This window comes from Salvia splendens, chromosome 2, assembly GCF_004379255.2.
Source record: "Salvia splendens isolate huo1 chromosome 2, SspV2, whole genome shotgun sequence".
In the NCBI taxonomy this organism is placed as follows: Eukaryota; Viridiplantae; Streptophyta; class Magnoliopsida; order Lamiales; family Lamiaceae; genus Salvia; species Salvia splendens.
In genome coordinates this window covers 26,428,502-26,456,313 of record NC_056033.1, presented here as the reverse complement: position 1 = coordinate 26,456,313, position 27,812 = coordinate 26,428,502, and the positions used below count along the sequence as shown (strand labels likewise).

The window sequence follows — 27,812 nt, the reverse complement described above, 5'->3', positions numbered from 1 at the left end:
TATACGAATTAATAAGGTGACGCCTCTTACAAGTTACAACATAGATGAAATGGATGCATATTCCTTGCATTACCATTACCAACAATTGCACAAAACATAGAGAGTAACACATAACTAAACCATCAACAAGAAGAAATTAAGTAGTAGTTTATTATTAGCAAAAAAAAAAAAACAAAATGAAATCTAGGATGAAGGGACAATGACGCTGCGCATCATATCCTTAAACTCTAAGAAATCGACCAGCCCGTCGTGGTTCTTATCGACGGACGAGATCATCATCTCGACCCGGTCGAGCTCCGTGCCCTCCTGCAGGCCGAGCTTGCTAAGCACGACCTGCAGCTCCTGGGCAGAGATGTATCCATCTCCGTCCTCATCAAAAACCTTGAAGGCCTCGGTGAGGTCGTACTCCTCCTGCTTATCGTCGACCTCGGCCGCCTCGTCCGCCAGCCCGAAGAAGGCGTCGTCGAGCGAGCGGTGGAGGGCCTGGAAGTCATCAAAGGAGAGGCCCGTGTTGCCAGGCTGGACGTAGCTCTGGACCATGGAGTCGAGCTGGGCCTGGTCTGTCTGCAGGCCCAGGAGTGCCAGGGCCTGGCCCAGCTCGTCCACGGTGATCACGCTGTCGTTGTTCTTGTCGAAGATGTCGAAGATGCGCCGCAGCCGCACCGAGTTCAGGCTCGGGCTGCGGAGGCGGAACGACCGCCCGCCCTCGCCTGCCTTGCACTGCGCGTCGTCGTTTTCCATTTTTTTGTTTTTTCGGATTTGTGTGATGGATCTGAGATCGATGATGTTATCGATTTCTAGCTAACCATCACGCGCATTCTTCGCCGACTGTTTTTCTCCGATTTATTCTCTTCTCCTTTTCCTTTCGGTCAACGCTTCTACAACGTGTCGGCGCCCGCCACCTTCAATGTATCAACGACTATTTTTTAATACATCAACGACCATAACCAACATGTGGAATATCAACTGGATTGTTGTTGTCAAAGCCCAGTCAATATAATAATAATAATAACTCCGCTAAAGGCCCATCCAATTTAGGTTGTAGGGATGTCAATTGTTGTAGTGCTTTGACTATAAATTTTCAATCTTTGACTATAAATTTTCGAATCTTGGACTAGCTCTACGGCTTAATCATGTTTAATAATTTGGGTTGTCCCAAGTTACTTGACTCATTTATCTTTTTTGGCTAAAAATAAAACATCTAATCAAACCTACTTTATTCTTTCTTTTTCTTTACTTTCTCTCATCTCTCTTACTTTATTCCCCCTTCAACTTTATTTTACTTTATTTAACTCATTAAGCACAACTTTCTTAAATTTCGTGCCGAAAAGAAATGCCTCAACTAAAATGGAAATGTCGAATTGTAGGAGGGCACAACTAAAATGGTAGGTTAATTTTTTTGTATAGTTCTTTTTTTTAAAGAAATTTTTTGTATAGTTAGTTATATATACTTTATTTGTCTTATGTTACTCGCACTTTTCTATTTCAGTTCGTCCCAAATTATTTATACTATTTATATTTTAAGTCAGAATTGGAGTATTTAATTAGTACATTAGAGTTAATTAAGTATTCTATTACTAAATGATCTCTAATTACACTTAAAATACCAATTTAAATACACTAAAATGCCGAATTAGTTGTCAAATAAGATGAAAGAATAAACAATAGTTACACCTAGGTTCAACCCATCGGCTTCCGGGTTAGCCCTACTCAAGTTGTGAGTTGTACTAACATTCCTAGTTGCATCCCCTCAACTCTCAATTAGAGCATCCCCAACTCTAGGTATTTGTTTTGTGCCAAGGGGATGGAACCGCGGCGCGTTGCAAGCCGGTATCGAAATTTTAAAACAAAATAATATTACAATAATTAATTTGTATATAACCTTCTTACTGTTGGAAATATTGTAACAATTACACGGCTATTACACAATAACATAAAAAACTAGAAGGTAATATAACAATATCAATACAACAAAAAAATGCAAACTATTGTCTTCGAGTCGAGTCGAGGTATCTCTCTCTGTCTGCAAGACGAGATATGCCCTGGCTAGTGCTAATGGGTTGGCGCAACGTTATCAAAGATGAAACGACTTTCCTCCTAACGATTAGAAGCACCTTAAACTCGTAGGCACCGACGAACTTGATTTGGAGGCGAAAACTGAGCAATGCAATGCTACTCAAATGCGAACTAGAATTGTCCAGAGCCTTTGTCCTAGCGGCAATGAGCTTAGACATTATTGTAAGAGGTGCCGAGTTCGAGCCCTCTTGACATCAATTGTAATTTCCTCCTTTCTATAGGAGTTTATTTGTAATTTTCTCCTTCTTAATATAGGAGTTTTAAAAAATGCGAACTAGAATGCTAGAGGGCTAAAAGAGAGAAGATGCTTCCAAACTCCTCACCTATTTGTAGACTAGGAGAGACCACATGAAAGATCTTGGCATTAAGACACCTCACAAACTATTTGGAGGTTACCCTAGGTGAAAGGCTATAAGACTTGTCCAAATAAAAAGCTAAAAGCCTTTCTATATTTCGCACATTTCCAACATTTACAACTTTTACAAGATGCTGGATGGTGGCTGTTTCGACGAGTCACCATGCCGTGAAACCGTCAAAGAATAGTTTCATTGTAATTTTTTAAAAATTTCTCTCACTATAGACAATTAAGATATCATTTATTCAATTTTCTCTTGTTCTATTTCACAAATTTGTCATACTCCCTTCGGCCAATCATAAGCGAGACGCTTCATTTAATCCGCTCGTTTTTAAAAAAATGATATAGAATAGTTAAAATAGAGAGAATGTAAAGTAAGAGAGAAAATAATATAGGTAAGACTCTTCTCTACACTATTCTTTCATTTTCCAAACACAGTCTCCGTTGGTCGGTGTTTCATCTCTTGATCTTCTGCGGACAAGTGCTCTTGGTCCAACAACTTAATCAACATTCTTTGGTACATCTTCATAGAGGGATTTTTCAGCTATTCACATTCTATGTGCAGTCGAGAGTCTTCACTAGTTCGTTCTCATTATCTTTAGCTAGCTTTAGTGCATGAAATTCTGCAGTAACTTGTGCATTAGTAGAATTGGATTGTGTTATCTCACATTTTCCTTTTCTTTTTTGCCTTGTCTCTGCCTATAGTCGAGAACTAGTTGAATGTATAGATGTAGGAGTTTCTGGATATGAAGGGATATTGATACGATCATGGAAGCCGTGCATCAAAGTTTGTACCTACAGCTGGCTTCAACCAGTGATCAGCCTATCGAGATGGCATCCAAATGCTTTGAAAAGGACCCCAATATCTTTTCTTCTAAAGTGCTTCACGTGAGCATCTTACACGCCTCAATCGGAGTTTGGAGGAGGAAGTTATGACCGTTTTACGGAAGTCGCACAGTGCAGAATGTTCCACCCGGCCGGGTGACAGAATGAAGGCTTGGTGGAGTCAGCGAATTCCACCTGGACGGGTGACTTTCGGCCACCAAAATCCACCCGGATGGGTGACAGAACTAAAGCGTCGACGATCCAGGGGTATTCCACCCGGACGGGTGACTCGAGGCCACCGAGTCCATCCGGCCAGGTGGCTCACCCAGAGGCTAGATTTTGTGGGCCTTTTCTTGGAATTTGGGCCTAAGCTATTGATAAGGCTAATTTCATGCATCGGTCTAGGGGTTTTATTTCGTGAAATTACTGGGTCTAACGCATGTTTTAAGCCAGGTGTGTGAAGGTTTTCGCTAGATCCAGGAAAAGAAGAGGACGCTTGCATAGTCCTAAGAAACTGGCGAAAGAGCGGACATTATGAAAGAAATTGCTTGACGGAGGAAGCCTCGGAGTTGAAGGGTAGAATAGGAATTTCTACGAAGACTCTAGAAGGCTATGTCCGCATCTATAAAAGGAAGAAGCATGCAAGCTGGAGGGACCTTCTCGGTGGAGGCCTCACGAACAGCCTGTTGCTCAGTTCACTTTTCACATACTTGGTTCTAATTCGCGGAGGATCTCGGGTTCGCGCTGGGGTTCACTTTTAGCTTTCCGATAGTGTTTGTGGGTTGTAACACCGTCCTTCTTTGGGGCGAAGAAATAATTTATTTCTGTTTTTTTTTCGTTTCTACTGAATTCGCCGAGCTTCGCTGTTCGAAGCTCGGTCCTCTTTTGTTTGTGGATATTTCTCTACTTTTATGCAAGTTTCGTTTTCGCTTACGTCGATCGTGATGATTTCTGTCGATTGATTGTGTTTACTTGAATTCTGGAGTTGGATTGTTGGAGTTGGTTGTTTTCGTGGTTATTTTCTGGATTATTGCAGGTTAATGGTGAGATCTGGAAGAATGGAGTTTGTTTGTGGATGAATCGGGGTTTTGTTTTGCTGATGTTGTGGAGTTGTTTGTGATTGTTGGAATTTGGAGTTGATCGGAGCAGATCTGTGAGAATCGGAGTTATGGAGTTGATTTTGTTGGTTGTTGAGTTCGGATGGCTGGATCCGGAGTGGATTAAGCGTCTGAAGTGATTCTGAGCAGGAGTGTTTTAATTTTATGCCTAGCTTACGTGTTTTCATTTCATTTCGCCTAGTTTATGTAGATCTGATGTATTTCCGATTCATAGCAAGTTTCCGGCGTCCAAATCTTTATATTCTGTTTGAATCTAGGAGTGTGCTTTGTTTTCTTCATCTGCGAGTTTAGTTTAGTTGCGAAGGTGCATGTCGTAGTTAGTTGGAGCATGGGTTGGTTATCTGCAGCTTTTTACCGTACTTGCTATTTCTGGAAATATGGTCCCCACTGTTAGTTGCTTATTGTTTAGATAGATTAGGTAGTCGTTTACTTAGTCTAGGGAGTAATTGTGTCTTTCGGTATTGATGTCTGATTCCAGTAAGTTTTCTGTGTCCTAGGTCCAGCGTTTACATTTCTTGCCTAGATCTAGTGGTAGTTTAAATCTCAACCCCTTTGTGTGGCAGCAGCCGTTTGTTTCCATAGTCTCTTAGCACTACTTTGCGAATCCATCTCTGTGGGATCGACCCCACTTCCCTATACTAATTCATAGTATTCGGGTTGAGGGATTTATTTTTGAAGGGGAGTCGAGTGTGTCCAACGACAAAAACACTGTAGTTCTCTAGAGTTCCTGGACCCAGTGATCCAGTGGATTTAAGGAGCGTTGTGTCTGGACCGAGCTTTGCATTAATTCTCATATGTGCACACTCGCTTACTCCTGAGTCTAGTCATTCGACATTAGAGTCGAGCGAGACCCACTTCAGCTATAAATAACACATTTTCTCATTTTTCTTTTTGAGTTGATGATTGAATTAGAAGCTTGAGAGATTTGTTTCCTCTTTGAGGGTTTGTATCCAATTCCTAGTTTTCTAGGTTGCTTTTTCCATCAATTGAATTTCCATCAATTGCTAGTTCAAGCATGGATCAAGTAAATGTATACTTTGAGACTTGTGGATTCCTTGAAGGTTTAGCCATGGATGTTTGTTAGCATGGTATAAACGGCTTTTGCTTATTCCATCAATGACATTTATCTTCCTTTCCCCATTATCCATTGCTTGATTGTCACGACCGCACTTTGCTAAGGATAGCAAAAGCGGTTAAACCACGACTAATAAAAGGATTTCAAGAAATAGGAAGGAAATGGGAATAGAACTTGCACATGAAAAAGTCAAACAATATCATAAGATAGGATCCAAGTATTCGGTTACAAGGATTTAAATCACAATAGCATTTCATCAAAATGAATCAGAGTTACGATGATGAGAGTTCACTATTCTCTCTTAACAAACTGCAGCGGAAAAAGTCCAGAGAACGACTTCGCGTATGAAGACACGAAGCGTCGAAGGATCCACACTTATTTACTTAAGTAGCATCGACTCTGATCAGCACGCCTCCACCCGAATCAGAAACAGAGTGAATTTACTTAAGGGTACAGTCTCTACTGTGACCACCAGATCAGGGTTCACCACGGGAGGTCCGTTTCCGAGTGAATTTACTAGCGACGAATCTTGGACGTCATCAGGACGCGAAGATCCAGAATCACCACCCGAATCAGAAACAGAGTCAGAAACAAGGGAAGCAGAGGAAGTAGTCATGGCGCAGGTGGTAGACCCGGATCCAGAAATCGGCTCTCTCACTGCCCATTTAGATGGAGAACCAGCTCAAGCTATAGTGATGAATCCACGTCACAGGACTATCGAGATCAAGACAAACGTACTCGGCATCTTGCCGACGTTCTCTGGGCGTAGAAATGAGTGTCCGTATGAGTTCTTAAATGAATTCAGTAAGTTATGTGGTATTCAGAAGAGGCCGAATGATGCAACAGAGGAGGATTATCGCCTACGAGCGATTCCGTTTACCTTGAAGGGGGAAGCTAATACGTGGCTATTGAGGTTGCCTCCGGATTCTATCCGCACGTGGAGGGACTTCAAGTTAGAATTCTTAGATTATTTCTTCCCATCCAACAAGACGAATGCACTTAAGAAAGAAATACTAGAGTGTAAGCAAGATTACGATGAATCGTTGAGTCAGTATTGGTCGAGATTTAAGGGGTTGTTGGATGCATGCCCGAATCACCGAATGATAGAGGCAGAGACCTACTCTCTGTTTTACGAAGGAGCCACTCCCGAGTCAAAGGACTTAATGAACTTCTCGAGTGGGGGAAATTTCACAAGAAAAAGGGGAAGTGAGGCAAGAGAGATCCTAGGGAAGTTGATTGACGCTAAGAAGGCGTACGATAACCCTAGGAATGCAGTGAGAAGAGGATCGGTGCATGCTGTGAGAGAACAAGAAGATGACAAAGTCGAAGCAAGGATTGATAGGCTCGAGAAGGCTCTTTTGAACGCGATTGAAAAGGCGATTCCACTGGCTTCACAAGGGAAGGAGAAATCTCCTGGTCTAGGAGATAATCAAATACAACAATATTACGGGACCCAGGAAGGAGATTATCACGCCCAGGTCAATGCAATGGGAAGTTGGAATCCCGATGGGAGCTGGAATCCAGGGAGACAGAGAGATGCGCCCTGGAGAAACCATCCAAATTTCAGATGGACTGACAATGAACAGAATCAGCCGGCACCGCAACAAAGTCAGCAGTTTGCACCTCAGCCCGAAAGACAAGGTAATTGGTCAGGAAGGAATCAAGAGGGGCAGGGCAACTGGACTAATCGGAACCAAGGAGACCACTCGAGCTGGGGAATCAGGAATCAGAGCAGTCAAGGGAACTCTTATGTACCCCCACACCAAAGGAATTTTCAGAACAATTACCAGGGCCAAGGAAATCAATACAATAACTCTTCAGGCGGTCAAGGAAACGCTCGTCAGAATCTAGCAAGTGGACCGACTCTAAGTATCAGCCCAGGACCCAGTCAGCCACCGAAACCACCAAAAAGTATCGATGATATGGTGCACGACCTCGTCAGTTCTCAGCAACATATGCAAAACAACCTGCAATCGAACAATGACGTAGTGCACAAGCTTCAAGATGCTCAACAGGAGCAGAAAGCAGCCATGGATATGCTGGCTAAGCAATTGTCCCAGATAGCTACTTCTTTGCCTGATATGAGGGGAAATGAAGGGAAGATTCCCGCCTCCGTAAGGCCACCGGACAGAGGTAATATAAGTCAGATTACCTTGAGATCCGGGAAGGGATATGATGGGCCAGTGGTAAGAACAAAGGAGGTGACAGATCCCAAGGAAGACATGGAAGAAGAGGATACAATTCCTAGGCCAAGACACTTGGAGGGAGGAAGTCCCTTGGTCAAGGATGACCTTAAGACAGGAGATTTAGAGAAACCTTTGCCTAGATCAACTGAACCATTCTTCCTCGATCCAGAGCCGGAGTTGGAAGATGAGGCAGTGGGAAAAGAAACTGGAGAGTTATCAGCTGAAAGTTCTACCGGAGCAGGGAAGCGACTGAAACCCTTTCCGAGTCGGGGGGAAGCCAAGAAACAGAAGGAAGAACCGGTAGACTTCATGGACATTTTTGGGAAGTTGGAAATCAATCTGCCATTCTTACAGGCCCTGAAGATGCCAGTCTTTAGCAAGTTCATCAAGGAATTTATAGCTGGGAAGGCTAGGCCCAGTGGGAAAATTCTGATAGGCGAGAACGTCTCCGCAGTGATTCAGAAGAGGAAGATGCCTTCAAAATGCAATGACCCAGGTATGTTCACCTTGCCCATCTCTATTGGTGATGTGAGAATCGAGCACGCTATGTGTGATTTGGGTGCGTCGATAAATGTGTTACCACTTTCCATATACAAGAAATTAGTGGGGGTAGGCATGGTAGACACGAGGGTTGTGATTCAACTGGCGGACAGGTCATGCATCTGTCCTGAAGGGGTGCTTGAGAATGTGATAGTCAATGTACATGACTTCTTGTACCCTGCTGATTTCCATGTGATTAAGATGAGTGATAATGAGTCTGCAGAGTCGGGCGGAGTACTTTTAGGGAGACCCTTCCTACGTACCGCTAAGACTATCATTGATGTTTTTGATGGAACAATTTGCCTTGATTATAATGGGGAGAAATACACATTCAGCATTGATGAGGCAATGAAGAAACCTCTTGACGTTGAAAATTTGCATGCTATAGATGTTATTAACCCTTTGGTCCAAGAATACCTTGAGACGAAATTAATGCAGGAACAGATTGAGAACTCCGGGATGAGTCATGCCATTGATAGAGAAGTAGCCAGTTGGTGTCAAGCAATGAACACAAGCGAGTTATCAGATGAGGAGCTAGCTGAAGCAATTCTAAAATTCTGTGCAAATCCGGAGCTAGCTAGGTTAAGGAATACACCTTATGTGGCGAGTGTGGAAGGTTCTGCTGGGTCGAGGAAGAGAATGACAACGGAAGTAACAGAGAAAAATCCCTTGCCCCAGGAAAAAGATGTTCCCAAGAAAGAGTTGAAAACACTTCCACCAGGCCTAAAGTATGCGTATCTAGAGGAGAACGAAACTTTCCCTGTGATTATCAACAGCAGCTTGACCGAGGGACAAGAAGAGGGACTGCTGAAGGTAATCCGAAGAAACAAGAAGGCTATTGGGTGGACACTCTCTGACCTGGTAGGAATTAGTCCTGATTTGTGCATGCATCACATCCGCTTGGAGGAAGGAGCAAAAGCCTGCAGAGATCCTCAACGCAAATTGAATCCTAACATGAGGGAGGAAGTGCTGAAAGAAGTATTGAAACTACTCTCCATAGGAATCATTTATTCCATACCAGACAGTGAATGGGTGAGTCCAGTCCATATGGTACCCAAGAAGTCAGGAATACAGGTGGTCAAGAACGACAAGAGTGAATTGGTGCCCACCAGACTAGTTACTGGGTGGAGGATGTGCATCGATTATAGGAAGTTAAATGAAGCGACCAAGAAAGACCATTTCCCTCTACCTTTCATTGACCAGATGCTGGAGAGGCTAGCAGGCAAGCAATACTTCTGTTTCCTAGACGGGTATAGTGGGTATTTTCAAATCTATGTGGATCCCGAGGACCAGGAGAAGACAACTTTCACGTGTCCTTTCGGCACGTATGCTTACAGGAGGATGCCGTTTGGCCTGTGCAATGCGCCAGGCACTTTTCAGCGGTGTATGATGAGTATCTTCTCAGATCTTTTGGAGGACTGCATCGAGATTTTTATGGACGACTTCACTGTGTACGGAAATTCATTTGACTCATGTTCGGCTAGTTTGGATATAGTATTGAGAAGGTGCCAGGAAAAACATTTGGTTTTGAACTTCGAGAAATGCCACTTTATGGTCCCTGAGGGAATTGTCCTAGGGCACGTAGTCTCGGAAAGAGGTATACAGGTAGACCAGGCAAAGATTGAGGTGATCTCAAAACTGCCTTACCCGACGAATCAGAAGGAGGTGAGAGGATTCCTAGGGCATGCAGGATTCTATAGGAGGTTCATAAAAGATTTCGCAAAAATTGCTCAGCCACTCACCCACTTGTTGCATAACGATGTTGATTTTGTCTTTGATGAGGAATGCAAAAAGGCTTTTCAGTTGTTAAAAGACAGGCTAGTATCTGCGCCTATTATTAGAGCGCCCGACTGGAATCTACCCTTTGAGATTATGTGTGACGCAAGCGATTATGCCGTGGGAGCGGTGCTAGGTCAAAGAGTTGATGGGAAAAGCTATGTGATCTTTTATGCTTCAAAAACGCTGAATCAAGCTCAGAGAAATTATGACACTACTGAAAAAGAAATGCTGGCGGTAGTATACTCATTTGACAAATTTCACCCGTACTTGCTTGGGTCGAGGATGATAGTCTTCACCGACCACGCGGCTATAAAGTACCTGTTGGCAAAGAAAGAATCCAAGCCGAGATTAATCCGATGGGTGTTGCTTTTGTAGGAATTCGATTGGGAAGTCAGAGACAAAAAGGGAACAGAAAATAAAGTAGCCGATCATCTGAGCAGGATATTTCAAGGGGAGACCGATGAAGCAATACCGGATGCATTCCCAGAGGAACATTTGTACTACGTAAAAAAAATTCCTCGACCTATAAGCTGGGAAGAGATTATGGTGTTAACAGGTATAGGGGATGCCGAAAAAGGGAAATGTCATCAAAACGCTGAGCCATGGTTCGCAGACCTGGCAAATTACTTAGTCACTGGAGAGGTGCCCAGTTCGCAAGTAATTTCCCGGGCCCAGAAGATGAAATTGAAAAGCGAGACCTATCGAATGACTAGACTCAGGAGTAAGCGAGTGTGCACATATGAGAATTAATGCAAAGCTCGGTCCAGACACAACGCTCCTTAAATCCACTGGATCACTGGGTCCAGGAACTCTAGAGAACTACAGTGTTTTTGTCGTTGGACACACTCGACTCCCCTTCAAAAATAAATCCCTCAACCCGAATACTATGAATTAGTATAGGGAAGTGGGGTCGATCCCACAGAGATGGATTCGCAAAGTAGTGCTAAGAGACTATGGAAACAAACGGCTGCTGCCACACAAAGGGGTTGAGATTTAAACTACCACTAGATCTAGGCAAGAAATGTAAACGCTGGACCTAGGACACAGAAAACTTACTGGAATCAGACATCAATACCGAAAGACACAATTACTCCCTAGACTAAGTAAACGACTACCTAATCTATCTAAACAGTAAGCAACTAACAGTGGGGACCATATTTCCAGAAATAGCAAGTACGGTAAAAAGCTGCAGATAACCAACCCATGCTCCAACTAACTACGACATGCACCTTCGCAACTAAACTAAACTCGCAGATGAAGAAAACAAAGCACACTCCTAGATTCAAACAGAATATAAAGATTTGGACGCCGGAAACTTGCTATGAATCGGAAATACATCAGATCTACATAAACTAGGCGAAATGAAATGAAAACACGTAAGCTAGGCATAAAATTAAAACACTCCTGCTCAGAATCACTTCAGACGCTTAATCCACTCCGGATCCAAGCCATCCGAACTCAACAACCAACAAAATCAACTCCATAACTCCGATTCTCACAGATCTGCTCCGATCAACTCCAAATTCCAACAATCACAAACAACTCCACAACATCAGCAAAACAAAACCCCGATTCATCCACAAACAAACTCCATTCTTCCAGATCTCACCATTAACCTGCAATAATCCAGAAAATAACCACGAAAACAACCAACTCCAACAATCCAACTCCAGAATTCAAGTAAACACAATCAATCGACAGAAATCATCACGATCGACGTAAGCGAAAATGAAACTTGCATAAAAGTAGAGAAATATCCACAAACAAAAGAGGACCGAGCTTCGAACAGCGAAGCTCGGCGAATTCAGTAGAAACGAAAAAAAAAACAGAAATAAATTATTTCTTCGCCCCAAAGAAGGACGGTGTTACAACCCACAAACACTATCGGAAAGCTAAAAGTGAACCCCAGCGCGAACCCGAGATCCTCCGCGAATTAGAACCAAGTATGTGAAAAGTGAACTGAGCAACAGGCTGTTCGTGAGGCCTCCACCGAGAAGGTCCCTCCAGCTTGCATGCTTCTTCCTTTTATAGATGCGGACATAGCCTTCTAGAGTCTTCGTAGAAATTCCTATTCTACCCTTCAACTCCGAGGCTTCCTCCGTCAAGCAATTTCTTTCATAATGTCCGCTCTTTCGCCAGTTTCTTAGGACTATGCAAGCGTCCTCTTCTTTTCCTGGATCTAGCGAAAACCTTCACACACCTGGCTTAAAACATGCGTTAGACCCAGTAATTTCACGAAATAAAACCCCTAGACCGATGCATGAAATTAGCCTTATCAATAGCTTAGGCCCAAATTCCAAGAAAAGGCCCACAAAATCTAGCCTCTGGGTGAGCCACCTGGCCGGATGGACTCGGTGGCCTCGAGTCACCCGTCCGGGTGGAATACCCCTGGATCGTCGACGCTTTAGTTCTGTCACCCATCCGGGTGGATTTTGGTGGCCGAAAGTCACCCGTCCAGGTGGAATTCGCTGACTCCACCAAGCCTTCATTCTGTCACCCGGCCGGGGTGGAACATTCTGCACTGTGCGACTTCCGTAAAACGGTCATAACTTCCTCCTCCAAACTCCGATTGAGGCGTGTAAGATGCTCACGTGAAGCACTTTAGAAGAAAAGATATTGGGGTCCTTTTCAAAGCATTTGGATGCCATCTCGATAGGCTGATCACTGGTTGAAGCCAGCTGTAGGTACAAACTTTGATGCACGGCTTCCATGATCGTATCAATATCCCTTCATATCCAGAAACTCCTACATCTATACATTCAACTAGTTCTCGACTATAGGCAGAGACAAGGCAAAAAAGAAAAGGAAAATGTGAGATAACACAATCCAATTCTACTAATGCACAAGTTACTGCAGAATTTCATGCACTAAAGCTAGCTAAAGATAATGAGAACGAACTAGTGAAGACTCTCGACTGCACATAGAATGTGAATAGCTGAAAAATCCCTCTATGAAGATGTACCAAAGAATGTTGATTAAGTTGTTGGACCAAGAGCACTTGTCCGCAGAAGATCAAGAGATGAAACACCGACCAACGGAGACTGTGTTTGGAAAATGAAAGAATAGTGTAGAGAAGAGTCTTACCTATATTATTTTCTCTCTTACTTTACATTCTCTCTATTTTAACTATTCTATATCATTTTTTTAAAAACGAGCGGATTAAATGAAGCGTCTCGCTTATGATTGGCCGAAGGGAGTATGACAAATTTGTGAAATAGAACAAGAGAAAATTGAATAAATGATATCTTAATTGTCTATAGTGAGAGAAATTTTTAAAAAATTACAATGAAACTATTCTTTGACGGTTTCACGGCATGGTGACTCGTCGAAACAGCCACCATCCAGCATCTTGTAAAAGTTGTAAATGTTGGAAATGTGCGAAATATAGAAAGGCTTTTAGCTTTTTATTTGGACAAGTCTTATAGCCTTTCACCTAGGGTAACCTCCAAATAGTTTGTGAGGTGTCTTAATGCCAAGATCTTTCATGTGGTCTCTCCTAGTCTACAAATAGGTGAGGAGTTTGGAAGCATCTTCTCTCTTTTAGCCATCTAGCATTCTAGTTCGCATTTTTTAAAACTCCTATATTAAGAAGGAGAAAATTACAAATAAACTCCTATAGAAAGGAGGAAATTACAATTGATGTCAAGAGGGCTCGATCCTCTAAAACTTTATTATAACTCGCTCTTATAGTAGGGCTGCACAGCTGGGTTATCTAAAGCTTTTTCCATCGTCCCAACTTCATTCAGACCGCCTTTGGTTTATTAAGGAATAAGGTGTCAAAGTTGACATGCATTCTCTCTTCAATCGCTCTCACTAAGGGAAACCTGCCTTATTATCTCACTAGCTCATGCGAAACACACATCCTAAAGACTCTTAAAACAGAAAGAACACAAACACCATACTTACTCCCCCCCTCCCACTTCACTCAAGCTTGTCCCCAAGCTATCCTAGTGAAGGGGGGAAAAGGAAGTAAGAACAGCAGACAACAGACACAAACGCAAACAAAGCACAAAAACAAATCAAACTTCTCACACTTAGACCGAATATCGGGCTAAGTGAGAGAAAGCGCAACATACAAAACCAAAACAAAACAACCTCTTCTCACACTTAGACCAAAAATTGGGCTAAGTGTAGGAAGGTATAACACATATATACAGAACGATGCATGCTGGCACATAAAAACACAAGCGAAAGAAAAACGAAAAGTAAAAGACAAAAAAGTAAAAGTTACTTGGTTCTGGGGGAAATTCAATTCGGGTTCTGGCCCCCGCGGGAGCCAGACTTGGGTGGCACTGTCTGTTGGGTCACTTTAACTTTCTTTTTTGCCGGTGACTTCGGCGTCTCCTTCTGATCTTATGTGGGTCGGGGTACGGTTTTCTTCAAAAGCACGAGCCTAGAGGAAGACGGGGTGGTCTGAGGCCTTTGGGCTTGTGGCGGCTTCTGCACAGCTAGACTCCCTTGACCCGGCGTCTTGGAACCGCCGCTAGGTTCAGGAAGTCCCTTCGGTGTCTCGGGGAACTTTGCTTGAAACCACTTCGTCATCTTCATCATCAGTGCGACGGCCTCCGCCATCTTGTCGGAAAGCCTTGACGATTCTGCCACTAGGTCGGTGATACGCCCCTTCAGGGCTACGGCCTCCTCTCTACTTCTCCCCATTTACCTCCGTATCTCCGTCACTTCTTTTCGTACACCGATTACCTCCTTCCTCACATTCTCTACTTCGTTTCTCACTTCCTCAACTAACTTTCTGACTTCTGCATCCTCAGCACTGTCCCTTCCTTTGCCCCGTAGGGCCCCAATCCCCTCCAAAACCATTTTCATCTCTGACCTCATCCATCCAACCTCTTTCCTTACTTCTTCTACTTCTATCCTGGCTCCGGCTTCCATGTCAGCAGTATCCTTCGCCTCCACCATCTCAGGCTCCTGCTTCGTCTGCGCCTCCGACTGACCAACTTCATAAAAGCACACGTCCCTTCCCTGTGTAATGAGCAGCCCCTTATTGAAAAAGTAGTCCACGTTGAACACTCCGGGGGTAGACACATCTTCACTTCTCTGCAGGACTTGTGGATTTTCATAATAACGTTGCGTTGCAGGTAAGTCCCTAGAAGGTGGCATGTGTAAAGATGTCGGGAAGGGTTGGCTGTCACTTGATGGCAGGCTTGGGCTAACCAATAGCCCAAGTGAACACGTACTCCCTTGGCCATGCACCAAGTAAAGTACAAGTCGGGGGTCGTCAGAGCGTTGTTGGCTGTGCCCATCAGGTTGTAGCTAATGAAGGTCTGGGCGAATCGCAGGACCCTGTTCTCAATATGGTGGGCCTTCGACCAGCTAGTTTAGAACTGACCTACCCTAGGGTGAGCCACAAACTCCCATGCGTTCTGCGTCTTGAATCCCGGCGTCAGCTTCGGCGGACCAATCATTCTCTCGCTCCACAAACCCTCATCATCCTCTGTGCGCGTAAGCAGTCCCATCCGTAGAGTCCATTCACGGATGCTCATCACATGCTCTTCATTGAAGAGCCGGAATTTGATGGAGTCAGCATTCAGATCGGTGGTGGACTTAAATCGGAAGGTGGAGAAGAATTCCCTTGCCAGGTCGATTGGAACTTCGGCGGTGCTGTGCTTGAGCAACCAATCAAAGCCGATTGCGTCGATATAAGTTCGGAATTCATCATTGCAAGCGATCTGCTTGAGCTCCGATGAGCTGTACATTTTTCCAGACTTAGCGTACTTGCCCTGGGCACTCTTCTCCTTGTGGATGGTTGTGCGTTTCGGGTCGTCAAACTTTCTCATCTCGTCCAGGAGCTCTCTTGTAATCCAGATCTCAGTTGGCTCAAAGTTGAGCTCCTCTTCTTGTTCTTCTTCAGAGTCACTAGACCCAGCAGAATCCTCGGGCTCTGCAGCGTATGGTACCTTGGCAGGTCGAGGAAGTGGGGATTCAGTGGATTTCCCTTTCGCCTTCTTGGTCTTGGAAGGAGCAATTTGTTTCCCCTTCCTTTTCTTCTCGGCCGCGTGGCGGCGTTCCTCTGCATCACTCTCCCCTCTGCTCGGTCTGGGAGATTCTGTCTGCTCAGGTGCTGTAGCTTCTGGACCTAGCATTTCTTCCTCCGTCTGCTGGACGGTTTCATCTATCTCATCAAGCAGGCTCCGACGAGCCTGTCTCCGCGCTTCCCTTGCGTTAACCGGTGAATCGGTCCCTTCGGGGACATCAGTCAGATCCACTATCAAATCCAACCCGACATCGACGGGTTCTTGGACATTCTCAGCACCGAGGGCTTCTCCTTCCTTGTTCAACAATGGGGTTGCCCCTGAAAAATAAACAGGGGTCTCTATCCCCTCCAAACCTTCTCCAACGTGGGTTTCTGTACCCGCAGACTTCTCAGGGGTTTCCCCCTCTCTGACATCTTCCTCAGTAATTAGGGCTTCGTCGCCCCCAACCACTTCTGGGGTTTCCCCCTCCACATTTCTTTCAGCATCTAGGGCTTCGTTGCCTTCTGGAATTTCAACTCCATCAACAGGGGTTTCCCCCTCAACAAACTCCTCCAAAACAGGGGTTTCCCCCTCAACACGGCTATCAGTAACAGGGGTTTCCCCCTCAGAAACACCAACCACTCTATCCTCTAAAACAGGGGTTTCCCCCTCAGTGGCAGATCCTAACCTGGGTGCACTTACGGCCAACAACTCCAACCCCGCGGCCAGATCTGCTTCGTCTTCGCGAGTTTCTGCAGCGGTTGGTTCTGAAACGGCGGCAGTGGGTTCTGCGACGGCCTCCGGCTCAGCGGTGGTTTCTTGAACGGCCTCTGGTGGTGGTGCGGAGGATGTTGTGGCGAATGGGAGCCGACCAAGTAATCCGGAGGTGTATTCCAGAGTGGGAACAGAGGGATGTGCTGAATCATTGCCATGACCTAGCTTGTGGAGGTCACTTTGGACCTAGGAAGACCGCAAGGAAGGTGTTAGATAGTGGTTTTTACTTGCATAAGGATGCGTTCGAGTTTTGTCAGAATTGTGAGAGGTGTCAACAGACTGGGGAATCTCCAGAAGAGATGAAATGCCGCAAGTACCGGTGATCGTTTGTGAAATTTTCGATGTTTGGGGAATGGACTTCATGGGTCCATTTCCATCTTCATACGGGAATACATACATACTAGTGGCAGTGGATTATGTTTCGAAATGGATAGAAGCCAAGGCGACCACATCTTGCGAAGCTAAGGAGGTATCGAAGTTTCTTAGAGCTAATATCTTCAATCGGTACGGAGTGCCCAGAGCTATAATATCTGACAATGGGACGCATTTCCGCAACCGGACTATTGAAGCTTTGATGAGAAAGTATGGCGTCCACCACAGACTGTCTACACCTTATCATCCTCAATCTAACGGCCAGGCGGAAATATCCAACAGAGAGATAAAGGCGATACTGGAAAAGACGGTTAATCCGTCTAGAAAAGACTGGAGTAAGAGGCTTGGAGACGCACTATGGGCTTACCGGACGGCATACAAGACGCCTATTGGGATGTCACCATATAGGCTTGTGTTCGGCAAAATGTGTCACTTGCCCGTGGGAGTAGAACACCGAGCATATTGGGCGGTCAAGGAGATAAACATGAGACCCGAATCTTGCGAGGAAGAGAGGAAATTGCAGCTGCAGGAGTTGGAGGAGCTAAGGCTGGAGTCATATGAATCGGCAATGTGGTAAAAAGAGAAAACAAGACTTTGGCATGACAAGAACCTCCGAGTCAAGGAATTGCATGTTGGGCAGAAAGTTCTCCTATTCCAATCCCGGCTCAAGTTGATGCCTGGTAAGCTGAAGTCCAAATGGGTCGGACCATACACTGTTGTGAGTCTTCGTGCAAATGGAGCAGTAGAGATCCAGGGAAGTGCTCCAAACTCTACTCCATTTCTTGTCAATGGCCATAGGGTGAAGGTATTTAGGGATAATTCGGAGATGTGTGTAGTGGACGAAATGCCACTACGCGCACTCCCTGATATCGCCTAATCGGTCTCGGAAGTGAGTGTTCTTAGAGAATTTCCTAGGTCCAGCATCCAAGAAGTTTTAACATGTCCTGACCTAGGGAATCTTGAGAACACTTGAACATAAAATGTAAATATTTAATCGCTTTCTTTAAAATCAAGAAAAACCCAAACAAATCAGAAAAAAAATAATCTTCCAAAAATATTTTCGAAATACTAGACTCCTTAAGGAATGTTTTTTATACTGTCATACCCTAGACCCGGGGAGTCTGGCGTTTCATTTAATGTTTTTCTCTAAGTGTGATTTTGCAGAAGGAAGTTACTTGGGCAGGGAATTGAGAAGTAAAATTTTGGAGGGAGTTGGCACCGGTTCGGATTTCAAAAGACACCTTTATGGGAGGCGTACAGTCGCTGGCGTCATGCCTGCAACCCGCCTGCAAAAACCTTCCTCGCCCATACTTATCGGATAATAACCGTGTTCTTTTATTTTTACTTACTTACTCTCTCTCTCTACATCCCAAATTCTCTCTAGGTTTTCTTTTCTAACCCTAATCAAAGAAGTTTCCGTCCAAGTCTTTGTCAAAAAATTTTCTGCAGAATTCTCCATGGATAACAAGCAAAGTGCCGGGAACACCTCAAGATCCGCCGATTCAAGTGCGGCGGCGTTTATGGCAGACATGCTACAAAAATTTAGGGGACCAGAAAAGGCGATGGAGGCGTTTGCCATGTTCGCGGCTGTAATGGGGAAATCCGTACCAACCGCCTCAACATCCTCCGCACCACCACCAGAGACCGTTCAAGAAACCACCGCTGAGCCGGAGGCCGTCGCAGAACCCACTGCCGCCGTTTCAGAACCAACCGCTGCAGAAACTCGCGAAGACGAAGCAGATCTGGCCGCGGGGTTGGAGTTGTTGGCCGTAAGTGCACCCAGGTTAGGATCTGCCACTGAGGGGGTAACCCCTGTTTTAGAGGATAGAGTGGTTGGTGTTTCTGAGGGGGAAACCCCTGTTACTGATAGCCGTGTTGAGGGGGAAACCCCTGTTTTGGAGGAGTTTGTTGAGGAGGAAACCCCTGTTGATGGAGTTGAAATTCCAGAAGGCAACGAAGCCCTAGATGCTGAAAGAAATGTGGAGGGGGAAACCCCAGAAGTGGTTGGGGGCGACGAAGCCCTAATTACTGAGGAAGATGTCAGAGAGGGGGAAACCCCTGAGAAGTCTGCGGGTACAGAAACCCACGTTGGAGAAGGTTTGGAAGGGATAGAGACCCCTGTTTATTTTTCAGGGGCAACCCCATTGTTGAACAAGGAAGGAGAAGCCCTCGGTGCTGAGAATGTCCAAGAACCCGTCGATGTCGGGTTGGATTTGATAGTGGACCTGACTGATGTCCCCGAAGGGACCGATTCACCGGTTAACGCAAGGGAAGCGCGGAGACAGGCTCGTCGGAGCCTGCTTGATGAGATAGATGAAACCGTCCAGCAGACGGAGAAAGAAATGCTGGGTCCAGAAGCCACAGCACCTGAGCAGACAGAATCTCCCAGACCGAGCAGAGGGGAGAGTGATGCAGAGGAACGCCGCCACGCGGCCGAGAAGAAAAGGAAAGGGAAACAAATTGCTCCTTCCAAGAACAAGAAGGCGAAAGGGAAATCCACTGAATCCCCACTTCCTCGACCTGCCAAGGTACCATACGCTGCAGAGCCCGAGGATTCTGCTGGGTCTAGTGACTCTGAAGAAGAACAAGAAGAGGAGCTCAACTTTGAGCCAACTGAGATCTGGATTACAAGAGAGCTCCTGGACGAGATGGGAAAGTTTGACGACCCGAAACGCGCAACCATCCACAAGGAGAAGAGTGCCCAGGGCAAGTACGCTAAGTCTGGAAAAATGTACAGCTCATCGGAGCTCAAGCAGATCGCTTGCAATGATGAATTCCGAACTTATATCGACGCAATCGGCTTTGATTAGTTGCTCAAGCACAGCACCGCCGAAGTTCCAATCGACCTGGCAAGGGAATTCTTCTCCACCTTACGATTTAAGTCCACCACCGATCTGAATGCTGACTCCATCAAATTCCGGCTCTTCAATGAAGAGCATGTGATGAGCATCCGTGAATGGACTCTACGGATGGGACTGCTTACGCGCACAGAGGATGATGAGGGTTTGTGGAGCGAGAGAATGATTGGTCCGCCGAAGCTGACGCCGGGATTCAAGACGCAGAACGCATGGGAGTTTGTGGCTCACCCTAGGGTAGGTCAGTTCTAAACCAGCTGGTCGAAGGCCCACCATATTGAGAACAGGGTCCTGCGATTCGCCCAGACCTTCATTAGCTACAACCTGATGGGCACAGCCAACAACGCTCTGACGACCCCTGACTTGTACTTTACTTGGTGCATGGCCAAGGGAGTACGTGTTCACTTGGGCTATTGGTTAGCCCAAGCCTGCCATCAAGTGACAGCCAACCCTTCCCGACATCTTTACACATGCCACCTTCTAGGGGCTTACCTGCAACGCAACGTTATTATGAAAATCCACAAGTCCTGCAGAGAAGTGAAGATGTGTCTACCCCCGGAGGTGTTCAACGTGGACTACTTTTTCAATAAGGGGCTGCTCATTACACAGGGAAGGGACGTGTGCTTTTATGAAGTTGGTCAGTCGGAGGCGCAGACGAAGCAGGAGCCTGAGATGGTGGAGGCGAAGGATACTGCTGACATGGAAGCCGGAGCCAGGATAGAAGTAGAAGAAGTAAGGAAAGAGGTTGGATGGATGAGGTCAGAGATGAAAATGGTTTTGGAGGGGATTGGGGCCCTACGGGGCAAAGGAAGGGACAGTGCTGAGGATGCAGAAGTCAGAAAGTTAGTTGAGGAAGTGAGAAACGAAGTAGAGAATGTGAGGAAGGAGGTAATCGGTGTACGAAAAGAAGTGATGGAGATACGGAGTGAAATGGGGAGAAGTAGAGAGGAGGCCGTAGCCCTGAAGGGGCGTATCACCGACCTAGTGGCAGAATCGTCATGGCTTTCCGACAAGATGGCGGAGGCCGTCGCACTGATGATGAAGATGACGAAGGGACTTCCTGAACCTAGCGGCGGTTCCAAGACGCCGGGTCAAGGGAGTCTAGCTGTGCAGAAGCCGCCACAAGCCCAAAGGCCTCAGACTACCCCGTCTTCCTCCAGGCCCGTGCTTTTGAAGAAAACCGTACCCCGACCCACAGAAGATCAGATGGAGACGCCGGAGTCACCGGCAAGAAAGAAAGTTAAAGTGACCCAACAGACAGTGCCACCCAAGTCTGGCTCCCGCGGGGGCCAGAACCCGAATTGAATTTCCCCCAGAACCAAGTAACTTTTACTTTTCTGTCTTTTACTTTTCGTTTTTCTTTCGCTTGTGTTTTTATGTGCCAGCATGCATCGTTCTGCATATATGTGTTATACCTTCATACACTTAGCCCAATTTTTAGTCTAAGTGTGAGAAGGGGTTGTTTTGTTTTGGTTTTGTATGTTGCGCTTTCTCCCACTTAGCCCGATGTTCGGTCTAAGTGTGAGAAGTTTGTTTTGTTTTTGTGCTTTGTTTGCGTTTGTGTCTGTTGTCTGCTGTTCTTACTTCCTTTTCCCCCCTTCACTAGGATAGCTTGGGGACAAGCTTGAGTGAAGTGGGAGGGGGGGAGTAAGTATGGTGTTTGTGTTCTTTCTGTTTTAAGAGTCTTTAGGATGTGTGTTTCGCATGAGCTAGTGAGATAATAAGGCAGGTTTCCCTTAGTGAGAGCGATGAAGAGAGAATGCATGTCAACTTTGACACCTTCTTCCTTAATAAACCAAAGGCGGTCTGAATGAAGTTGGGACGATGGAAAAAGCTTTAGATAATCCAGCTGTGCAGCCCTACTATAAGAGCGAGTTATAAGCCTAAACATTTTTTTGTGCTAACATGTATGCTTAGGGAGTAGAGTATGAAGGAGAAAAAATGGGTTTCGGAGGTATAAGCTGGACGAAGTCCAGGAAAAGGTGGAATAAGCTGGACGAAGTCCAGGGGAGGAGTAAAAAAAAAATAAAAAAAATTGGAGGTATAAGCTGGACGAAGTCCAGGGGAAAAGGGGATATAATACAGAAAAAAATAAAAAAATAAATAAATATAATATTAGTATCCTCAAGGGCAGGAAGCAATTTCAACCTGACCCAGGAAAATCAATGGGAAAAAAAAGAGAAGTAAGAAGGGTAAAACTCTCATAACCCAACGCATCAGTGGCATAACTTTAACTGGGGAGCGTTTTGATCCTAACATACCTGGTGAGGAATGAGTGATCGAGCGAACCTAACAGCTGGGGTGTCAATAGGCTATCTTGACGAACTGACAGACCGTTTAGGTAGAAGAGGGAAGGGGGAAGATTTGAAGACTGTAGACGATCGGATTGAACTTAAGCTTGTGGGGACGGTTGCCTAAAAGTCGAACCTAGTTCATGATTGTTTGTGTTTTGATTCTTTGCGTTGTTTTCTTTTATAAGTTTTTTTTTATTTTGCCAGTTGTCTAGGTCCAGGAGTCTGTTTTTGTTTGTAGAGTCGTTCTTGGGGACCGTGCATTGAAATTCGCCTTATTTCTTTCTCTTGTCTTTCATACTTGAGGACAAGCATGGTTTAAGTGTGAGCAGTTTGATAAGGCTAATTTCATGCATCGATCTAGGGGTTTTATTTCGTGAAATTACTGGGTCTAACGCATGTTTTAAGCCAGGTGTGTGAAGGTTTTCGCTAGATCCAGGAAAAGAAGAGGACGCTTGCATAGTCCTAGGAAACTGGCGAAAGAGCGGACATTATGAAAGAAATTGCTTGACGGAGGAAGCCTCGGAGTTGAAGGGTTCACTTTTAGCTTTCCGATAGTGTTTGTGGGTTGTAACACCGTCCTTCTTTGGGGCGAAGAAACAATTTATTTCTTTTTTTTTTCATTTCTGCTGAATTCGCCGAGCTTCGCTGTTCGAAGCTCGGTCCTCTTTTGTTTGTGGATATTTCTCTACTTTTATGCAAGTTTCGTTTTCACTTACGTCGATCGTGATGATTTCTGTCGATTGATTGTGTTTACTTGAATTCTGGAGTTGGATTGTTGGAGTTGGTTGTTTTCGTGGTTATTTTCTGGATTATTGCAGGTTAATGGTGAGATCTGGAAGAATGGAGTTTGTTTGTGGATGAATCGGGGTTTTGTTTTGCTGATGTTGTGGAGTTGTTTGTGATTGTTGGAATTTGGAGTTGATCGGAGCAGATCTGTGAGAATCGGAGTTATGGAGTTGATTTTGTTGGTTGTTGAGTTCGGATGGCTTGGATCCGGAGTGGATTAAGCGTCTGAAGTGATTCTGAGCAGGAGTGTTTTAATTTTATGCCTAGCTTACGTGTTTTCATTTCATTTCGCCTAGTTTATGTAGATCTGATGTATTTCCTATTCATAGCAAGTTTCCGGCGTCCAAATCTTTATATTCTGTTTGAATCTAGGAGTGTGCTCTGTTTTCTTCATCTGCGAGTTTAGTTTAGTTGCGAAGGTGCATGTCGTAGTTAGTTGGAGCATGGGTTGGTTATCTGCAGCTTTTTACCGTACTTGCTATTTCTGGAAATATGGTCCCCACTGTTAGTTGCTTACTGTTTAGCTAGATTAGGTAGTCGTTTACTTAGTCTAGGGAGTAATTGTGTCTTTCGGTATTGATGTCTGATTCCAGTAAGTTTTCTGTGTCCTAGGTCCAGCGTTTACATTTCTTGCCTAGATCTAGTGGTAGTTTAAATCTCAACCCCTTTGTGTGGCAGCAGCCGTTTGTTTCCATAGTCTCTTAGCACTACTTTGCGAATTCATCTCTGTGGGATCGACCCCACTTCCCTATACTAATTCATAGTATTCTTGTTGAGGGATTTATTTTTGAAGGGGAGTCGAGTGTGTCCAACGACAAAAACACTGTAGTTCTCTAGAGTTCCTGGACCCAGTGATCCAGTGGATTTAAGGAGCGTTGTGTCTGGACCGAGCTTTGCATTAATTCTCATATGTGCACACTCGCTTACTCCTGAGTCTAGTCATTCGACATTAGAGTCGAGCGAGACCCACTTCAGCTATAAATAACACATTTTCTCATTTTTCTTTTTGAGTTGATGATTGAATTAGAAGCTTGAGAGATTTGTTTCCTCTTTGAGGGTTTGTATCCAATTCCTAGTTTTCTAGGTTGCTTTTTCCATCAATTGAATTTCCATCAATTGCTAGTTCAAGCATGGATCAAGTAAATGTATACTTTGAGACTTGTGGATATCTTGAAGGTTTAGCCATGGATGTTTGTTAGCATGGTATAAGCGGCTTTTGCTTATTCCATCAATGACATTTATCTTCATTTCCCTATTATCCATTGCTTGATTGTCACGACCGCACTTTGCTAAGGATAACAAAAGCGGTTAAACCACGACTAATAAAAGGATTTCAAGAAATAGGAAGGAAATGGGAATAGAACTTGCACATGAAAAAGTCAAACAATATCATAAGATAGGATCCAAGTATTCGGTTACAAGGATTTAAATCACAATAGCATTTCATCAAAATGAATCAGAGTTACGATGATGAGAGTTCACTATTCTCTCTTAACAAACTGCAACGGAAAAAGTCCAGAGAACGACTTCGCGTATGAAGACACGAAGTGTCGAAGGATCCACACTTATTTACTTAAGTAGCATCGACTCTGATCAGCACGCCTCCACCCAATCGCTTAATCTGCATATTTATAAATACATGCATGGCTGAGTACAAGAGTACTCAGTGGACACTTGCCAAAAATCAAAACATACATTATATAGAAAGTTGTCATCCATCACAGTAACACATGAGAGTTTTTCTTAAAAGGCCCGAGCATACTAAATTCTTTTGTGAGCTAAAAGTTCGATTGATCAATCTGAGTTCTTTCATTATTCATCATTCATCGTTTATCATTCACAATGCCGGGAAGGTGGCCACCTTCCGCGGACACCATAGCCGGACATCATTCATCTATTCCAAATCGTAACGTTTTGGCGTAGCCAAAACCAACAAACATACAGTCCAACAAATAGGTCTCGAATACAAACATTTTATGGCATGACAACAACTTGAAAAAAAAATCATAGCTCCATTTGAGAAAAATATGACATTTCATAATGTCGCAAGTATTTGATTTATATCCACACTAATGTGCTGGATATTACAAGAAAGCCCACCTGATACGTTTACTCCTCAATTAAAATTCTCGCGTCGGCCTTACTTTGCCTCCGAGGCAAAAATAGCCCTTTTAACAAAACAGTGTACGCTTATTAGTACTTGGAATATTTCTCTTGAGAAAAGAATGCATGCACCCTATTGGATAGCACCTATGTCTTAGTCTCGGCTTACAGGATTTTTCTTAATCCTATCTCGGGCTTCACTACTCTGCAAAATTTAATTATGCACTTTACTAATTACGGGAATATTCTATTTTCTCGAAAATAACCACTTGGGCACTTATTTAATAAAGTATGGATTCATGGAAAATCCCTTTCTAAATCTCTTCTTTGAATTTTCTTAAGGCCGCCCGATATTCTCAATATTTTCCACCTTCAGAAACTTTACCCATTTATTCGTGACTTTATTTAGTTAAGCTCCCAACGCTCAACTTTTAATATTTTCCATTCACAATCCATTTTCTCTTAATTTAATTAGTAAGCCCAAGTCCTAATTAATTGACTCAACCAACTCAATAGCTAAATAGGGCAAGCCCATTTTATTGAATAAACTCTCTCAACTATTTTCCGACAGACCATTCCTTAATCATTTCTCAAGGCCCGTTCCATTCAACAATACTCCGCAATCCAACTAAATTAATTAAGTCCACTTCAATTAACCATCAAGGCAGCCCAATTTAATAGTAAGAATCCTCTTGGCCCAATCCCATAACCGAAACAACCACTACTCCAATCAATATTCTAGTCCAAGCTCCATAATTAAATTTCCAAGCTCAGTAGTTAAATTCTTCGGTCCAATTCATAAATGAAACAGCACACCACTTAATTAATATTTTAGTCCAAATTCTAAAAACAAATGGGCCAGCAGCCAATTGGAATCAGCCCAGTCTCCATTTCCTTTTATTTCTCCACTGGCCCAAATTATTAAATGGGACAGCCTAATATCATTTAATAAAAAGGCATGGCCCAATACTCATTAAATAAAATTGCAGCAGCCCAATCCTCTTCTCATTTTATCGGTACCTTTCTCCCTCATCATTCCCATCACATTTTGCAAGGAAGGAGCAGCGGCGCCTCTTCTTCACGCCACTCCATCTCTCCTCAATCGATTCTGCCGCCAATACTCCACCGCCGTCGGCCGTCCATCGCCGGTGATTCCCATCGGTCTTCTCCCTCTCTCTCTCTGTTTCTCTCGCTCACCGTCGAGCTTCCTCTCTCTCTCGGCGACTCCGCTGCCATGGTCGACTAGACAGACGCTGCTGCCACCATCGTCTCCCGTCACTCCACGGCGACCAGGCGCCGCCGGCCTTGGCTCCACTCGCCGGCGAGCAGCGCGCTGCGCCTTCGGAGCTGCAGCATCGCTGCCCCGTCTGTCGGGTTTGCGTGAGAGCAGCCTCTTCTCTGCCTCCGTCTTCACCCGGCCATCGCTGGACAGCTCCCCGTACACTAAGCTAAGTCTTCCTACTTAGCTATCTATGTGATAAGTGGTCTTGAGAATTTATGTGTGCACTTAATGGAATGAGTTTAATCAATTGGTACTTGGTTGTAAGTGTTGAGCTTTGAACTATAGAAGCTTGCTACTGTTAAGGCTATTGGTTTTTGATGTTGTAAGCTCTAAATCTAAAGCTTGCTATGTTGCTTAATTCATGTGGATGTTAATCTGCTAAAAGTTGAGAAGCGGTGAGAGTTTACCTTGGTGTGGAGGCTATTGGATTGGGGTCCTTGAGACTCCAATTATCTGCAGCTTCTCCCCTACTCCTTGCTACTCTTCGACAAGAAGTTTCTAAGTGGTAAAGAGGGTGGCTGTATATATAGCTGATTTCCTTGTCTTTTTGTGGCAGGCATTGGGAGTTAAAGATTCCTCCTCCTTTTGAGCTTGTTAAATAGGCTTCCTTGCCTACTTTGTACAAGTCTTGGAAAAGCTATCATCTCATTTGTGATTTAGGAGAATATGATTCCTCTCATTTGGGTTTGAGGATAAACTCATCTTTCTTGCTTCACTTGTCACCATTTCCACTTTGGTGAAATTGAGAGTGACCGAGGTTGTCCCTAACAGCTCATTCATCTTCCTATTTTGAGATAAAGGTTCCCTCAACTTTCGAATTTGCAAGGAGGCTCCTATGCCTCAATTGTGAAAGTCCAGGGGAGCTCATTATTTGATGAGTTCATTGTGGATTTATTCTTGGAAGAGAGATATCACTGCAGAGGCTCTTTGCAAGATCTTAAATGGCTACTTACCTTTTTCATGAACAACCTTTTTCCTTGGTTTTTGTTGAAGAAGAAATCTAACTATTTTTCATGAACAACCTTTTTCCTTGGTTTTTGTTGAAGAAGAAATCTAACCATTTTTTGGAATTTCCTTGACGGGGTTGAAGGACAACTCATGCTATCTCTAGAGACTACAATTTGACCCCTTGGCATGGAGTGAGGGCACGATAACCGAGGAAAAGTGTGGATAAGATCCTCAAAGATTTGGAGTTCAACTCACTTGTTTTCCTCTTTTTAGCTCTCTCTAATGTGAAACAACTTTTGTAAAGGAGAAATCCTCATTTCCATTTTTACTTGCAAGTAAATCCTTGATTCTTGAGCTCCTTAGAATAGTACTCCCTCCGTCCCATTGAAGATGACTCACTTTCCTTTTTAGTTTGTCCCAATCAAGATGATTCATTACTAAAAATAGAAACACTTTTATCTCTACTTTATTCCAT

The 27,812-nt window shown here is 44.3% G+C and overlaps 1 protein-coding gene across 2 annotated transcripts; it reads right to left on the bottom strand.

Annotated features, from left to right (window-relative positions):
• Positions 1–27,812, bottom strand: LOC121792062 (calcium-binding protein CAST-like). 2 transcript variants are annotated; one of them, XM_042189852.1, is made up of 2 exons: positions 26,797–27,794; positions 1–902 (listed from the first exon to the last, which is right to left on the bottom strand). In XM_042189852.1, the coding sequence occupies exon 2, from the start codon at positions 739–741 to the stop codon at positions 184–186; it is 558 nt and encodes a 185-aa protein (XP_042045786.1). In that variant the 5' UTR covers positions 742–902; positions 26,797–27,794; the 3' UTR covers positions 1–183. The 2 variants fall into 2 exon arrangements, 1 of the variants encoding a protein (XP_042045786.1); XR_006048830.1 differs by lacking the exon at positions 1–902 and adding an exon at positions 24,376–24,625 and having other exon boundaries at positions 26,797–27,812.

Coding starts and splice junctions, on each gene's coding strand:
- LOC121792062 (XM_042189852.1), bottom strand. CDS start 741: ATGGAAAACGACGACGCGCAGTGCAAGGCAGGCGAGGGCGGGCGGTCG.